Raw genomic sequence first — 18574 nt, forward strand, 5'->3', positions numbered from 1 at the left:
GTTTACATTTGGTGCCTCCTCTTCCTGAACACCCGTGCACACCCCATCTCCTTCAATGTGGCCACACACAGTCTCACGATTCCATGAGACTGATTCCACCGACGCCACAGCAGCCTCCTAGGCGCCAACCTAATGGGCACTTTCAGGTCCTCGTTTTCTTAACACCGCTGCTCACCTCCACTTCTCAAAATGCTTATTAATTCTCTGGCCACTCTTCTCTTTCTCTGCCCTTCAACGGTTCTGTCCTAGACCTTCTTTTCAGTCTTAAGAGTCCTTGCTGTGCTAGCTCCTGGATTTGCACAGCTTTAATAACCACCTATGCATTTATACCTTCCACACCTCTGCTTCTAATCCACACAGCTCTTCTGAGCCCCAAACTATACATCCAGGACCCTTCTGGACGTCTATTAGGGTGTTCCACAGGCACCTTAAACTTCCAAATTCTCAAAACTAAACAAAAAATTGTCCCCTCTTTTCCCACAAACTTCTTCTTATTCCTAGCTTAGGAATAAGATAGCTTAGTTCTTATTTTCCTAGCTTAATAAATGACACAGCCAACCACCCATTTTCCAAGTGAAAAACTTGGAAGATTTCCTTTATTTCTGCTTCTCCCACCACACTCCCTACATCCATTTCATTACCAAGTCATGTCACAGTTCTGCCTAAATGCTTCTCAAATCTACCCCATTTTGTCAGTATAGTTAATAGCAGAGATGGAACCACACAGCCCAGGTTCAAATCATGACCTTACTACTTACTATCAAGAGCCTTGTCTATTCACCCCACAGTGCTAAACAAATATTACATGTGTGTGGCAAAGCTGGGAAACATTAGTTTATACAAAAACATCCACTTACTGCCACACTCCTGCTGCCAGGGCCTCCCAAGCATTACCAAAGGAGACCATTCCCTTGAATGTGTACCTCCCAACCCACCCCTAAGAGATGCTCCTGTCTTCTGGACAGAATCTATGCTATTTTTTTTTTGCAATGCAGATTCCCTTTCTAATTAGTTCCAATTTCAATTAGATCAATATTAAAATTTAGTTTATGGTCTTACAACTAGTGGAAGAACGTGAACGAGAAGTTTTCTGAGTGAGAATGGGAACTGAGAAGCCAGGATTTAAAATGTTGACAAAGAAATCTATCAAATGAATAATTCTTGTGCAGAAGACTAAAACCTAGCTGTGTAAACATTCTACTTCAGCTGTTAGCTCCCTCCAAATGGCCGGCACTTTCTATCTTACTCTTTCATTTAAAGAGTGCAAGGATGGAGGGAAAAGGCTGCCAATGGACAAAATAATAATTAATATCTGTTATTATTTCACAATGGAAGGAAAAAAGAAAATATACGATTATGTTGATATAAAGAGAAGGAATGGCCAAAGAAACACAGAGAGAAAGTGGGAAAATTATCAAACGGGAGAGGGGGCCTTTCCTCAGTGAAATAAATAATGAGACGAACAAAAGTAAATAGGCTGGTACAGAAAAAGAGATCTTAGAGCTAAAAATAAAACACTGTTCTTCAAACAGCAAATATAAAAATTCTTAAGATCTCAATTTTCTTTACTGCATATAACTTGGGAAGGTTAATCTTGTTTTAAAGGAAGTCAACACTTACTTGTTGTGTTGAAATATTTCTAATGCCACTTTTGCATCAACTTCCAGAGTTTCAAATGGAAGATCTTTATAAATTAAAGCACGAGCATCCTTTGTGAAGGAACGTAGGTTCTCCTTAAAAATAAAAGTATTAACCTCTTTAACGATTTACTTAAAAACATTTCTACATAAGGCAAATAAGATAAATTGTATGAATAATATTCTAAATCCAACTAAAACAAAAAGCAAATCAAATTTGTTAGGAGAGTTATTAGTTTGTAAAATTAAATATTTGGACCATAAAATGTAAGGTTAGAAATTTTTCCCAACTTCATAAAACTTGCAAATTACTTGTAATTAGATATCAGTCTGTATCAATAATTATTAAAGATAATCCTACAAAAAATTTATAATAAACATTTCAAATTATACAATCTTATATTTACGAAAACGATGCAAGTGGAAATGCTAATAAATAGTAAGATACAAAAATCTGTTTACACTAATTTGTAAAACTAAGTTTTTTAGATGCACAGGGGAAAAGTTATTGTTTATATGATTCAGAAAGTTTCACTAGGAAATGTAATGTCATCATTGGCTCTGTCCAAAATATAGCATATTTCCAATATGATAACTTTCTGCTTAATGAAAATGTCAACTTTACACAATTAAAATGAGTCTTTAATAATACACATTACCGATGTTCATGAGATTTTTAATAAAAACTATAATTGAGTTTTCATACTATAAGTCATTAATATAGAAAAGATCGATCACTATTATGCAAATAATTTTTCTAATAAAATTCTTTCCATAAACTTCCTGTTAGATTTCTTTCTACATGAAATGACTCTTCTCCATTCTTGAAGGGATAACATTGTATTTCTACATTCACGGTTTAATATAGCTGTTAGTTGACTATAACTCTCCCTTACTTTCTCTAAACTGTGCACTCAACCCCATGAAGCCTGCGATTAGCTAGTGCATTTCTTTTTAAGGTTTTATCTTTAAAAAAAGGAAGAGGAGGCAGCATATTTCACAAATAATGAGAGTCGAATCTTGATCTCGTGAGTTTTTACTTAACTACTCCAATAAAGAATCTCTTTTTAAATCTGGGGGCATACTTAGAAAGGAAGAAGTTAAATCGATGTGAATCCAGAGATTATAAACAATTCCAAGTCCTTCCTAGGCTTTCCTCCCCATCTCTCTCTTCACTTCCTCCCTCTCTCGCTTTCTCTCTTCCTTCCTTCCTATTCACTCCTCTCTCCCTGTTGACATTAAGTATATCGGTAGGATTATAAAAGGAATAACTTCCAAAGCCAGAATTTAAATCTGCCCTGACTCCAAAACTCTTGCTTTTAGGAACTACAGTTTTCACTAAATCTAAGATGTACCACCAAAGGAAAACACTATCAATTATAAGATGCCAACTATGGTAAAACACATTTGTTTCCAGAGATATTAAAATGTGAAAAAAATATACAAGATGGAATTGATAAAATGGTATGCTACATCATCTCCCCATTTCTGGTCTCTAGACTTCCAATCTGTAGGACATACAGTTTTGCTTAATTAAGAATTAGGCATTTGCATACTCTCCCTAATCATAACTAAGTCTCTAGATTTGACTTTTGAAAGTTGTCAGCACCCCACACCTACGGAGCATCTTATCTAGATCGTCTTTGTTAGGGAGGCCCGCTGCTACTCAAGTCCCCAACCAACCAGGAGCACCCTCATTAGAGTGCAGACCATTCACAATGAGTCTAGTTTGTTGCTATTTGGATTAGCTTTGTCAAAGTCTGAGTCTTTAATTCGCTCCCCGCTCTCAATGTGACCCTTGCGTATAGGAGGATCTCACTGTACAAGTTTAGGACAACAGATTTCAAATTGTGCTCTGGGGATCCAAGTTTAAGGCTCCATGCTCATGTCCACCACATCAGTCAAGATAGTTAAGCTTCTATATTTTATGTTCTGAGCACCTTGAAAACCGCTATCTTAAGAAACAGAGGAAAAATACAAGGAAGGAAGCATTTTAAGAAAAGGTCGAACAGGACATAAAGCTTCCATACAACTGACCAGGCTTTTATGAGTACCTTCATTCATATGCTTCTGCCTTAAATACAGTGGAAAAGCAACAAAAAAGATAGATTGACAAACAGAGAAACGGACAGCTTCATTCCTTTAAATATCCTCAACTCAGTAATACTAACATAGGAATAATTCTAACAAAGAAAAGCACCGTCTCTAAAATACTCCAAAGCAGGGGCCCCAGCCCCCGGCCACAGACAGGTACTGGTCCATGGCCTGTTAGAAACCAAGCCACACAGCAGGAGGTGAGCAGCAGGCAAGTGAGCGAAGCTTCATCTGTATTTGCAGCCGCTCCCCAGCTCTAGCATCACCACCTCAGCTCCACCTCAGATCATCAGGCATTAGATTCTAATAGGAGCACAGTTCCCCGAAGCCAGAAAGGTTGGGGACCGCTGCTCCAAACAGCATACTTACTTTTGATGGCATCCACTCATCAAGTCTCTTATCCAAAACTACATCATAGCAGAAGGCTCCTGCAATTACTGTAAATCCAACCGAAATAAAAGGCATAGTTACATCTGTTAGCGTAAAAAATTATCAATTTGCAACAACTGAATATTATACCATAAAATGAAGTGTTAAGCAATCTCTTCCAACTCTACAAATTATAAAACTGTTATCTTTATCCCAGCTACTTGCCAGAGTTCTACCACCTTTGCCACATCTAAAAACTTAATTCACCTATTATTAACCACAAATCACCAGTATTTTTGAAACATTCAAGTTTTCTTCAAAAATATTATCACTACAGAGATTTCAAATAGTTACCAAATACAAAAATTTCCAAAGAACAAGATATTTAATAAGGAGATAAATGACTAAATGGACATGAAATGTAGAATTTTTTAAATATCGCCTACATACTTTTATTTTTGTCTTGTTCTTCTTAGAATCATTTATTGAGTTTTTCAAATATTTTTAGTTGTATATACTTCTACATTTTTAAAATACAAATGTGATCCTATTACACATACTACTGCAAAATCCTAGCTTTAGCTAAATTGCAAAAAGCATGAACTCTTCCATCTCCCCCAAATGATGTCCCTCTCCGGAGTCATGGTCATTTCTAGTGACATTGTACTACCTAAGTGTGACTTTCTCCAGATGTTTATTTATATTCCCATTTCCTGCTCCCATTTTCCATTTAATTTAGAAATAAATGCTTAAGTGGTAAGAAATAAACACTGGGACAATGTAATTACATAAACTTGACATTCAAGAGAAACAGTCTCCTCTAATTGTATTACATTAATTTTTGACCTCCAATAATTAAATAGGATGCACTTTGTTACCCATAATAAATGGAATGTATGTATGATGGTAATTTATATTAGATAAAATTAGAAATGAACTCTATACATCAAAAATAGATCCCAAAATATTCAAAGATTACAAAAAGTATATTTATATTTATATGTGTACATTACCAGGAACTTCTGGAGCTCTGACCAAACTGACCACATACTCATCTTTGAATGCCCTCTCTATCACACAGCCCATCATCATGGCACAAGAACGCCAATAAGCCTAGAAAAATAAAATAGACACAAACATACAGTCTAAGATTCAATGAAGTTTATTCGACATTAAAATTTAGGTTTTTGACTTAGGGAATATTATTCAAATATCTGTCCATCTTCAACATGTAGCAATAGTTTCCATCAGGCCGTGACACTATACTAAGCGAAAACCACAAAAGAATGAAACACCAACTTCATATTGTCAGCAATATTTCTGTGCAATATATCAGGCACTCTAATGTTTATCAACCAATATATAGTTTCACTATCTGGTAGTAACTTTATTTTTAACCCAGGATAAAGTTAACTTGTTAACAAACCTGTGCTAAAGTAAAGTAAATATATTACCATACACCTGTTTTTAAATATATATAATGGAGGAGAAACTCAACTTTTAAGAATTATTTATAACTCTTATTCTATATCTAACATCACATACATCACTCAAGTTAATTATCTGTACAGCAAAGCAACTTCACTATTAACCAGGCTTTCGTTTTACTAGTTATGTTTTGATCCACAGTCATGCCTGATATGGGTATCCACACAACGACCTTATCAGAGTTGTAAATAGAAACACAAGTTCTGCACATACCTGCTCATCTTATGTTCATACTAGCACTACTATAACTGGGCACTTAACTTTCATAAGTTCTTCTCTACATCTGAGAACTACAAGAGTGGGTTCATTTGGTTGTGTGTGGCAGACTGCTACAGAATGTATTCTATACAACCGCATAACATACACAAAAAATAAGTACAAGCTCAAGCTATGAAGGCAAGTAGCAAAAATGCACTTCTTCATCTATCCTATGAAGATGTTTATAAATCTGTCGAACTCCGGAGTCAGAATGCCTAGGTCCAAATCCAGGCTCTACCATTTCCTAAACTAGTAACTTTGGTCAACCTCTCCTTGCCTTATTTAGTTATGTGGAAAATAGGGATAATAGCATCTATTTTATGGGATTTTTATGAGGATTAAATAAATATTAATACCTAAAAAACACTTAAGACAGTGGTCGATACACAATACTCAATGTTAACTATTACTATTATATCTATCATTTTCTCATTTAAGTATTTCATTTCAACAAATATTATTAAATATCTACTGTATGTAAATTAAGGACTGGGTCCAATAAGGAACATGATCCCCTTCTTCTCAGAACCAAATTAAAATTAAAATATTAAAAATTAAATATCATATCTAGAATTTAAATTAAAATATGCGTCTAGAGATACTAGCCAAGTATTGTGAAGCCCTAGAGAAAAGAAGGATTAATTCTGACAAGAAGAAACTAACAACCTTCCTCAGAGTGGATGGCATTTTAATTGAACTATAAAAGATAAACAGGATTTTAACAGAGAGGAAAGGAAATGCTCAGAGTTCAAGGAAGAGCATCAACAAAAGCAAGTAGGATAACACAGCATAAACCACTAGTTATCAAGTCTTCTACTGTGGCCAGAGCAAAGAGGAAGTGGAAAGATGCAGTGGGAGGTAAGGCTGGGGTCAGATCACACAGGGCCTGGAAAGTTACAATGAACAGTTATCAAATAGGAAAGTTTTTTAGAATTGACATGATCCTTAGCAACGTCATGTAATAAAACTCTTCTAGGACTATTAAGGAAGACTTTAGTATTAAAGGGGAGAGGGGTGGGTAGAAAGAGTGAAAAAGTTCTTGAAATAATCCAGAGAAGATGCTCATAGGCTGAATTCCAGCAGTAGCAATAGGGATGAAATCATCTGCAATAAAGAGGGTGATGAATAAGTGTCAGTTGAACAAAGATATGAATGTAAAATACATGCCATATCGTTTCCTCAAACCAAAATACATGAATGCCACTGGTATTTTCTGAACTGTAAAAATGCCTAATCTAATAAGTAAAACACAAGCTAGTACAGTATAACATTTGATCTTGGCTATATTTGCACATTTCATACTCTATAGAAAAAAGATTTTAACAAAATCCAGGAGAAAAAAATTTAAAAACCGAGGATTAGGAGAGAATATGGAGACAGAAATACCTTATTAACTTCTCCTGGATCACGATCTTTGAAAGTAAGAAATTTAATATCACAGGACTTGGTCAAAGGCTTATACATGTCCCACGGCTGTCCATCCACAAGAGCCAGAATGGACTTCTTGCAGTACCACTCGCCTAAATCTAGAAATTTAAAATAGATTGAAGGTCAAAATTTAACAAAACTCAAAGTGAAAAGTTACATGTTTAAGTGCTATCTTAAGAAATAAAACAATAGAAAGACAAGATTCTGCAAGCTGTCTTTCTTTTTGGAGAAAAAAGTATTACATATTACCTCCGTAACCATTAAAAAAATAAAACCTCAAACAGTCAATGTATTGTTAAAATCTCATTTTTTTTTTTAACACCTACAGCACCTGGTATTCCAAGGTAGTTGCCCATCCAAGTACTAACCAGGCCAGACCCCACTTAGCTTCCGAGATCAGACGAGATCGGGCACGATCAGGTCAATGTATTGTTGATCATTAACAAAATTACTCAAACCATTTACAAAATTCAATAAGGCTAAGTCTAGTTTGAAATTAATTTGTCAATTACTAATTATTAAAACAATTTTCCAAGAGTTACACTTAAATATTCAGAGAGCAGCATCATTGATATCTTTAGATATACGCACGCACAACTTACAAAGGAAAATATACTGTACTTCTACAGTAAATCTGTTCTAGGTGGGTTTGGGGTATTGCTCTCGAACTGTCTTTTACCTCCCTAATTAGGTGGCTTTCAAGTACACAGCTATCACAGAAGTGGTCAAATTATAGGGTCTAAATTATCAGCCATTAAATCAGTTTCATAAAGGCAGGGTCATGTCTATTCTTGCTCACTCATCAGTATATCCAGAGCCTAGCACTAGGCCTGAAATATACTAGTACTCAATATAAGTTTACTGAATGTCAAACAAGTCTCAGGGCAGGGGTCATGCTGAGGGTGGTTCAGAAGCTTCATTCATCTCTCCATGTGATGAGAATAAAGCTCCTTAAGGGTCGGAGGTTCCGCTTATCCTCCCTTGCAATCCTAACACCTACCATATAGCTGAGGGTCAATAAAGGCCAAAAAATAAAAAATAAGTGAACAATTATCATAAATACTAATTCAAATGCCAGAGTAAGTGAACATTGACAGTGTATACTTTATAAGCTATAACTAAAGTTGCTACTTAAATGGAATCATTACTGAGTTTTCCAAAAGTATGAACAATGCAGCTAGTCATATATGAGCATTTGGGTGTATATCTATTGGGGGAGGGGGCTTTCTAAATTTAAATATTATCAGTTCTATCAAAGCTACTATACAAACATTTCGATCAGAAATCAAAAATAAAAATATAGAGGCCCTATTCCCTTCATTTCCACACCAAATCACACACAGTACACAGTATCTCCCTTAAGATATGAACACAACAAACATTATTACCCCAATCATATTCACCCCATGCACACTTCCACTCACACATTTACTACACATACATGTAAACAAAAACACAATAGAGGCAAGTGGTAAGCAGATAAACAATTTAAGTTAGGCTATAAGAACTAGAAAGGAAAAGGCCAAAATAGCTGAGGCCAGGATAGGCCCTCTACAAAATCCTTTCAGACACTCAAGGTCACTGCTGCCATTACACCAGAATGCTGTCTAAAAGAACAAGCTATTAAAATCAGTGCTTTCAGATCTGCCTTCCACCAGAAACAATTATAGCACCTAAATTTAACCAGATTCAAACAAATACCAGCACAACCTGTACCAACCTTGCAACATCCATAGTACCCTCAAGAGCTTAAGCAACAGTGAACAGACAGTAAGATGCCAGATAAAGGAGAACTTCTGGGACATTCAGAAAGCAATTAGAGCATCTTGCCTCCTCTGCACCTATTCTCCCACACAGCTTAGGTATGAGTCAAAACTGTATCCTGATTGGTTACTTACGCATGGCACAACTATAAGGAGTTGAAATGTTTTTATTCATCACAAACATAGTGCCAGGGTCAGTTTTCCCAACGTGTTTAACTTCAATCTTCTCAGTTCGGGGAGTTAGTGACAACTGCCTGTTTTTCTCTTTATTAAAGAGATCATTCTGCATTTCTATCAGTTCGGTTGGCGACAGTTGAGAAGCTGTTGATGTTGCTATAAATCCTGTGTAAAAATTACAATAAGAACGCGGAAAAAATGAATAACAGAGTGCCGATCCCACCCTCTTCTACTCCCACATCACCATCCTCCTACAAGGAAAGAATAGGAAAGAACAGAATTTAAAACGCTGTTCGTCAAAATACTTTCAGTGGTGAAGTTAAACTACTTTCTAATTAATCATTAAAACGCCAACGAAGGAAAACCGCAGCTAGCCCAGATCCACGCCTTTACTTCAACTTTACTCCTTCACCATCAGATCTGTATTTCCTACTAATTTCCACTGTGATATTCCAATCTGTACTTTACAATAGGAGCAAAAATTAACCAGGAAGTGGAGTCAAAACTAGACTAGTCATTGGTAAGGTGAGCAAAGTTGTCACTTCCATAAGGTCTTGGGGACAACGAAGCTGCAGGAGACTGGAAGTCCCACGCCAAAATTACCACTATCTAGAGCGAGAAATCCGGAGCTTATTTAACGAACCCCAAATCAGAAGATTTGACAAGTACGAGTATCCCAATGGAAAAATAAGGACAGGTCTGCACAGGAACATGGGCTCCTTCCCAAAGGCACCCCACGCTCCTCCAAGAGGCTCTGCCCCTGCCCTCCCTGAGCCCCTTGCTCCGGGAGATCTGTACCCTCCGCCCTCAGTCCCGTGGGACCCCCAGGACCCGCCTCCAGCCCTATCTGTGAAGAGATCATCCTTTAAGCCTTGCTCCCCGTCTTCACGGCCGCTGAAACTCACTCCGGCCAGCCCCGCCACTGGGGGCGGCCCGCAGGAGCCGCAGCCCCCACAGCCCCACTGCCATCGCCTCCGTCGCGGCCACAGGAACCGCCGCGCTCAAGTCCTCTGTCGTCTTCCTCCCCGCGGAAACTCTGAGCGCGCACCCCGGGTTCCGTAGGATAGTTCCGTTCCGGAGCCGACGCTCGGGCTGCGCACCGCCACCGCCGGGCGCGTTAGCGCCTCGCTGAGGATTAGTTAGTTGTCTGAGATCTGGCGTCGGGAGCTGGGGCGCGTTCCAGGGTCGCAGAGGCTAAATGACCGAGAGGTGCTGGGCCACTGCGCGGCGGGTGGGTCCTCCACCCCGGGGGCTCTGCAGGAAACAAGCGTCTCCTTTGGACCCGCAGCGTCCTGTACGCGTCCTTACCTTCTGTCCGCGGGTTCCAGACCGGCGGGCTGGGCGAAGAAGCCCGTGCTTCCCGCAAAGAGTACTGGGGAGAAAAATTGAGAAAAAACTGCTTCTATTTACTCTTGTCGCTTACGTGGTCAGCCCGGCTGGCCGCGTCGAATACATCTTCTAGCTGGTGGCTTAACTCTCGGTTTTGCTAGGACGAGTTTTCAGGTCGGCCGGGCATTTATTTAGCTATGTTGTCTCGTTACTGACATATCCAAAGCTCCCGAACACTGCAGGACGCACTCAGTAGATTTTTGTTGAATGAACGAACGGAATGCCCTTGTAAAAAGTGGCAGAGCGGTTTCTAATGCCTTTGTCATACCAGGATTTACTGCTATCGAAGTAAGCACTCTGCAGGTGAAGTATGGAAATGCTTTCCTTCAAAGCTGTTTGATGCAGTGACTTAAGGCGTTTAAGTGTACAAATTGAGCCCGTGCCCTTTTCCTTCTCGATCTTTGTCTTGCAATGGCACGACACTTCCACCAGGGGGAAGTACCAGCTAAGGAACAAATGCCAGGCTAAGACCTTCCAAGAAGGAATTGGGCGAAGGTGGCCTTAGAATACAAACTTCCATTTATAAGATAAATAAGTACTAGCGATGTAATGTATAACATGATAACTATAATTAACAATGCTGTTTTGTATATTTGAAAGCTGCTAAGAGAGTAAATCCTAAAAGTTCTCACCACAAGGAAGAAAAATTTTTTAGCACTCCATGAGATGATGGATGGTAACTAAACGTATTGTGATCAATCCGCAGCATGTACCTTTAATCGTTATGCTGAACCTAAACAGTGTTGTATGTCCATTTTAAAACTGGAATTAAAAAAAAAAAAAAAAGACCCCATGCCAAGATAGCTCTGCCCTCTTTGCCCGAATTTTACATTCATAACAACTGAGCGGGGAAGATGTCATTATCTTCACTCTTAAAATGAGAAATGTAAGTGGCCGAGCTCGGATTTATACCTAGTCTACGTTTTACTAGGCTACCTCTCATTTAAGATTCTATTTCAAACAAAAAAAGTATACGCACATACACATAGATGGGTGATGTGTATGTATGGTGTGTATCTTTGGCTTCTTCCTTAAACAAAGCCTCAGAACATATATTTAAGCAAATTTAATTATAAATTACATTGGGAGCAGTAATTGGAAGTCACAAGTATCACCGAAATTAACTTGGTGGAAGGATGTTAGTAATGATAATGTCCAACAAATATTGAACATATGCCACTCATACTGAACATTTGCTAAGTGATCATGTTTATTAATTCTCATAACCCACTCATGCAATAGGGATAATAATCTCCATTTTCCAGGAGAAAAAATTCAGGTTTGGAAGGCTCGAAAGACCTACTCAAGGTAAAACTTTAGCCAGGAGTTCCCCCAAATGTTTCCTTACTCTAAATCTCATTTCTTGTCTACGGCCATGCTACCCTGAACAAGCCAGATCCCGTCTGATCTCTGAAGCTAGGCAGGGCCGGGCCTGGATAGTACTTGAATGAGAGACCACCTAAGAAGACCAGGTGCTACAGGCATAAAAAATAAAAAAATAACGAATTGTAAACTGACAAGGTCCTTGCCATCTGTGAGGTCAAGCAAGGGTTGCCTAAATAAATAAATAAATAAATCCCTTTCTTGTCTCCCTTTATCAACTTTCTCCCCAAATCTCAATCTCACCCTCTTATTCTCTCTCCCAAATAAAAGAATCAGGTCAATAGCAGTAAATATCTAAGATGAACCTGGAACATCTTATTGTGCAAGAAAGCAAGAAATAATCAAAGATGGACAGAAACATGTTAAAAGGACACAGACTCCATCTTGAAGAAGGCTCCCATTGTACAAATTTAGGACAATTTAAATTAAAAAAAGAAAAGAATAATGAAGGATTATAACATACATGTTTAAAATCCATGAGTCCATGGTGATACACAAACATAAATGGAGAGGACGTTTTCTTTACAAAGAATGTCAGATAATATATAGAGTAGGAATAATAGAATGGGGGAAAACACCATTCTGCAATTACCAATGTGATAGTTGATTCAGAAAGGGATCATCTATGGATGCTAAAACCAGTGGGGAAAGTTTGTTGGAGATCAAGATCGTCTATCTCTAAATATCACCCACAGATTACTGAGGAAACTCCAAGGAATAAAGGAAACTGCAAAGGAGAAATCTGATGGATACTATATCAACAAATTTATCATCACCCAAAGTGAGACAATCTGACCTACTTTGTGCCTTCTGGTTGTGATATAAACAACATCACCTGTGTAGTATTTGTACCATAAATATTTAACTTGAATCTGAAGAATTATGAGGAAGAGACATCAGATCTATCCAAAAATAATACATTCTACAAAACAACTAGCCTAAATGTTTCAAAAATATCAGTTTCCTGAAAGATGGACCAAAAAAGTTCACAGAACCTTTCTAAATTAAAGGAGACTAAAGAGACATACTGCTGATAGCTGTGTATGATCCTTGTTTGGATCTTGGATCAGAAAGAAAAAAAAAATTACGACAGGTATCATTGTGACAGAAATTTAAATATTAACTGTATAATAAATAACATTGCATCAATGTTGTATTTCTTGAACAGGAATGTAGTATTGTGGTCATACAGGAGAACATCCTTATTCTTAAAATATAATGTTGAAATATTTAGGGGTCCAGTATCACACCTGTAACTCTCAAATGGTTCAGCAAAACTAGGAGCTCTGTATCAAGAGACAGAGCAAGGGTAAATTAAGCTATGTAGCAAAATGTTAACAATTGGTAAAGCTAAATGAGGTGGTGTTTGTACTACTCTTTCAACTTTATTCTGAATGTTTTCAAAATGAAGAGTTGAGGAAATAACCACAGTAGTTTTCAACCACAGCATTTGTGAAGCTCACATTGCATGTCAGTAGCAGCAGCTACAGGCTAACTGTGGCTCTGCAATTTTATTCCAGAATCCAATCTGTAGAAGCAGTCCCTCCTTGGGACTTGTGCTTCTGTGGCAGAGGGAACTGGGAACAAGGACTACTCTGTGCGTTGGATCTTTAAAGCTTCTGCTCATACTCACCTAATGCTCATCCCCACTGTCCCCTGTCTACAGCAAGTCCCCCAGCCAAGCTCATTGGCAATGGGCAGGAGGTGTATGTCTTCCGCGGGGAGGCAGTGATTGAGGTTATAGAATTATTTAAGGAATAAAGCAAATAACTGAAATCAAGGATCCAATCAGCCATAAAAAAGAATGAAATCTTCCCACTGCAACAACGTGGTCGGACCTAGAGAGTATCATACTAAGTGAAATAAGTCAGACAGAGAAAGACAAATACTATATGATTTCACTTGTTCGTGGAATATAAAAAACAAAACAAACAAAACAGAAACAAACTCTTAGATACAGAGAATATTCTGATGGTTGCTACATGGGACGGGGGTTGGGATATGGGTGAAAAAGGTGACATGATTAAGAAGTACAAATTGGTAGTTACAAAATAGTCATGAGATGTAAAGTACAGCATAGAAAATATAGTCGATGATATTGTAATAACCATATGATGCCAGGTGGGTACTAAAACCATAGAGGATCACTTTGTAAGTTATCTAAATGTCTAATTGCTATGCTGTACACCTGAAACTAATATAACATTGAATGTCAACTGTAATTGAAAAATAAACTTTTTTAAATAGAAATATCCATTTAAATAGGAAAAAAAATACAATAGCACTCGATAATTGTCCCAAGATCACAAAGATGAGCTGGGACTCAAACTCAGCTCAATCTCCAAAGCCTATGTTTTTATTTCTCAAATCTATGTCTTTCTATCCAAATATTTGATTTTACATGTTCAAATTATTATACATGTACTTGCTTGGAAAATCATAAATGTATTACAGAGTACCCAATGAAAAGTCTCCCTCCCAGCTCTTTTCCCCATTACAAGTTCGAGATGCCACTGTTATTCATTTCTTGTATGTCTATGAGAGTTCTTGATGCCTCTCTCAGCTAACCCAAATATACACACAAAGTTAAATGTGTAAGGATTTTTTAGGGAAAATACTTGTGAGATAAAAGGGGAAGGAACCAGGTAAGGCTGACCCCAGGTGATGCGGAGAGGCAAGGAAGACAGAGTGGAGGCATTCTCGACTGCACAGCCTAAAGAAGGTTGTCGTTGAGCCAAAGTCTACCATCAGAGAGGGCCCAAGGTCCCAGGAGCAAGCTTGCCTTAGCACCCCACCACTCTCAGTCTTCGGCTGGGAGTGGCCTCTCAGAAGTGAGGAGTGTGGCCTCAGAGCAAACGTGGTGATGGATTTCCAGCTCAGTAACTGGGACTCTAGGTCAGTGACACTCCTTGTAATTGGAGGTCCGCAAAGCACATGGAATAAGCTGAAATCAAATAATTAAAAAAGCATTTGCTATGCATTTCACATTTTCTACATAATTAAACACACACACAAATGCACTTGTATCAATTATATCAGGGCTCAACATCCTCCACGTCCACCTGGCCTGACAGGTGAGGATGGACATGCTAATCCTGAGAAATGAAAGGAAAAAAGCAGGTGCAAACCATGGCTTTTCTTTCTATTCGTATGTGATACCATTGGGCAAAATGGTACCTTCACTTCAACATCATTCCTTACCAGCTCCTTGATGGGCTGAGGTGGCAGTGGAAAGAAAGACGGGGGCGGGGGAGGCGGTAGGAAGAGAGGGAGAGTATGTGATTGTGTCTGTGATTGGTGGGGTTTTGGAGAAATGAAATGCAGACAAATATAAAGGTGTACAGATAGTCCACTTCTTCTGCTTCCAGTATTTTTTAAACATCTCTTTCCTCCTTATATCACAAGAAAATCTTATCAGGTCTTTCCCAATAGTAAAGACAGCTAAGGATACAGATCACCAAAGTATAGAGTTTCTTGTGGTTAACATCTTGTTTCATTTTTTTAAGAATGTGTGAAAAGCCCATTTTTATGTTTCTTACCATCATTAATAAATGTCATATAATGCTTATTTAAAATACAAATAATTCAGTAAGTCTTGAAAATTACAAATTAAATCACAAGTTGAAGGGATAGTGGATAATAAGGATCATTTATTCCACCTCCCCACCCCCTAACCCCTGTTTACTACGTAGAGAAGATGAGTTACAGAAAGGCTAGTATTTGGCTCAAGGTCTTACAGAATGCTAGTGTGGCATCTGGGATAATTGGAAACACCAGGGCATGAGAAAAATGCCATGACTCCTGAAATTGGCATGCATGACCTAAAACGCTCTGAATCATCCCACGCTGCAGCAGCCACACCATATCCTTCATTTCGTAGTTTTGTGAACGCTGCAAGAATTCTCCTGTTTGCTTAGGGTTTCAAAGATGTACTAATCCCTCAAACACATGTTAATATGAATGTTCTTTGATGAAAAGAGACAGATATAATTTTGAGAAGTAAGCTCCTCCTTCAACCCCCTCCCACCATCCTATTTCACAGTGAGAAAACCTATTAGACTACCTACAAGCTCACTTAGAGCCTTTTAGAATGGGAGTTCATGGCTCTGGAGTGGGGGAGGTGAAAATTGGCTAACAAGTACTTTCCTCCAGAATCCCTTTCCCTTAATTACACATAACTTCTTTTCCCACTTTTTATTATTGTTTTAAACTCCTGACTTCCCCTGTCTCATTCCTTGGCTATGACACTTGCCTGTCCTCCCTCCTCTCCCCACCATCCAATCTTGACCTACACTGGAGAGAACATACAAGCCGAATTCCGATCACCCGAAAGCCTAGGATAGCCCACATCTCTACTTCTTAGCCCTGTGGCCTTGGGCAAGTGGGATCCTATTTACTTTTCATGCTATCTTTGATCTATGCGCTGGTGTAAGCATTTCTTCACAAGAGTTTCCTGGCAGTGGAATTACTCGGTCAAGGTTACATGTGTTTGAAATAATACTATGTACTGCCAAAGTGCATATCAAAGTCATTAACATATATGACCATATATGACCAAGGTATATGTTCATTCTCGATGATAGTTACAAATATTATCATAATGGTAAAAGGCTATGCTTTCACGTACCTTTGAATTTGTGACTGAGGTCCAAGGTCACGACCTTCAATCTTCCACCTTTCTTCTTTCTTTCCAAGATTCATATGCAAGAGTTTTTTTTTTTAACCTGTCCTGCCATTTACCTGTTGGAGTCATCACAGAAAACACAAACTCAAAGCCAATTATTTCCTATCGATCTTTGGTTCAAGATTTTATCTTTATCTTGGATTTTATCTTTAAATCCTATCATAATTCTTGTACCACATAACTGCATATCTTCAATTAGAATGAGTTAATCTAACTAGACTTTTCTTTGTGTTTTTTTTTAGATTCCTTCTCCTGTTTTTACATTTTTTTGTTATTTACTACATCACAAACAACATAGCCTCTCTATAAAAATTCAAACATTAGGAACATATAGAAAGTAAAGCATGAAAGTCATCCTTTCCAATCTTGCTGCATTCTATATCTATATCTCTATAGCTATATATTCTTTTTTCATCCATTGTTTAATATCTGCTCTATAGTGACATTATTCAGGTTATTCAAATAAAATTTTCACATGGAAGTGGCAAGGCAGTGAAATATAGGAACAACAAGAATAAAGGAATAGTAACTTCATGAACAGTTCTCTCTGTGACAACTGTGGGAGTATTTTGATAACTGTTGGCAGCAGGACACTGCATGTGATGTGGGGAAGGAAACCTTGGCATTCAAACAAGCAAATGGTTTGGCGACAGTTTATTAAATTTCTGCCATGCTTGCAAATGCCAGTAACAATTTCTCAGACTGCAGAATTACTAGACATGACAGGTTTGAGAATGTTTTACAATTGCCATCAAATAAATCATCTTTCGAAATCAAAAATTATATGAACTCTTTGAATAATTGTCACCATTAAAACAGAAGCTCTACTGGAGTTTATGAACTGAACTTGTGCATAGTAGATGTTGCCTGTCATAGAATCAGAGGCTACATAAAGGCATCCAAGTAAACTCACAATACAATCTCACTAGTAGGTTTCTACCAGACTATTAAATCTTCGGCACCAAAATAATCCCTATTCTTTCCAAAACGTATAGCTGTAAATGTCTACATTAAAAAATATTACAAATCAATCACTAACTATACCTTAAGGAACTAGATAAGAAATGCAAAATAAACCCAAAGTTAGCAGAAGGGACAAAATAATAAAGACTAAAGCAGAGATCAATGAAATAGAAGACAGAAAAAGAGAAAAATCAATGAAACCAAAAGTTGGTTCCTTGAAAAAATAAACAAAATTGACAAACTTTCCCAAAAAAGAGAAAACACAAATTACTAAAATCAGGAATGAAAGAGAGCACCTTACTATCGACACTATAGAAATAAAAAGGATTATAAGGAAAACGATGAACAATTGCATGCTAACAAATAAGGTAAGTTAGACAAAATGGGCAAATTCTTAGAAAGAAACAAACTGACTTCAAAAGAAACAGAAAGTCAAATAAAAAAAAAAGGAAACAGAAAGTCTGATTAAGTCTATAACAAGTAAAGAGATCAAATTAATAATTTAAAACTTCCCACAAATAAGAGACCAGATCCAAATGACTTTATTGGTGAAGTCTGCCAAACTCTCTGAAGGAGAATTAATACTAATCCCTTACAAACTCTTCCAAAAGACAGTAGAGGCAGGAACACTTTCTGACTCTTAACAAGGCCAGTTTACCTTGATACTAATGCCAGACAAAGACATCACAAGAATATAGATGGAAAAAATCCTCAACAAAATACTTGCAAACTGAATCCAGCAATATATAAAAAGATTATATACCATGACCAAATGGAATTTATCCCAGGGATGCAAGAGTAGTTTAACATATGAATATCAATCAATATAATACACTATGTGATGAGACCAAAAAAGAAAAAAACACATAATTCCAATAGATGCAAAAAAGTCATTTGACAAAATCCAATACCATTTCTTGATTTAAAAAAAAAAAAAAAAC

General features: G+C 37.6%; 1 protein-coding gene and 1 pseudogene across 5 annotated transcripts in view; one reads left to right on the forward strand and one right to left on the reverse strand.

Annotated features, from left to right (window-relative positions):
- MRPL39 (mitochondrial ribosomal protein L39) overlaps nucleotides 1-10912 on the reverse strand; it is a 33071-nt gene extending 22159 nt beyond the window's left edge. For 2 of the 5 annotated variants that reach the window (XR_005651596.1, XM_039857265.1), the window contains exons 1-6: nucleotides 10120-10301; nucleotides 9173-9379; nucleotides 7233-7372; nucleotides 5114-5213; nucleotides 4101-4168; nucleotides 1621-1733 (exon numbers count right to left, since the gene is read on the reverse strand). Coding sequence is in view for 3 of the 5 variants with exons in the window: in XM_039857265.1 (XP_039713199.1) it covers nucleotides 1621-1733; nucleotides 4101-4168; nucleotides 5114-5213; nucleotides 7233-7372; nucleotides 9173-9379; nucleotides 10120-10183 (692 nt within the window). In the remaining 2 variants the exon portion in view is untranslated. Of the gene's footprint in view, nucleotides 1-1620; nucleotides 1734-4100; nucleotides 4169-5113; nucleotides 5214-7232; nucleotides 7373-9172; nucleotides 9380-10119; nucleotides 10302-10522 lie in introns of those variants that run through there. The other 3 variants (XR_005651595.1, XM_039857264.1, XM_039857266.1) reach the window with 3 other exon arrangements.
- A 1056-nt stretch (nucleotides 10913-11968) lies between these two features.
- Nucleotides 11969-12087, forward strand: LOC120599083 (uncharacterized; annotated as a pseudogene).
- Nucleotides 12088-18574: the final 6487 nt, after the last annotated feature.

The sequence above is a fragment of the Pteropus medius genome, unplaced genomic scaffold (genome assembly GCF_902729225.1).
Source record: "Pteropus medius unplaced genomic scaffold, Ma_sr-lr_union100, whole genome shotgun sequence".
NCBI lineage: Eukaryota > Metazoa > Chordata > Mammalia > Chiroptera > Pteropodidae > Pteropus > Pteropus medius.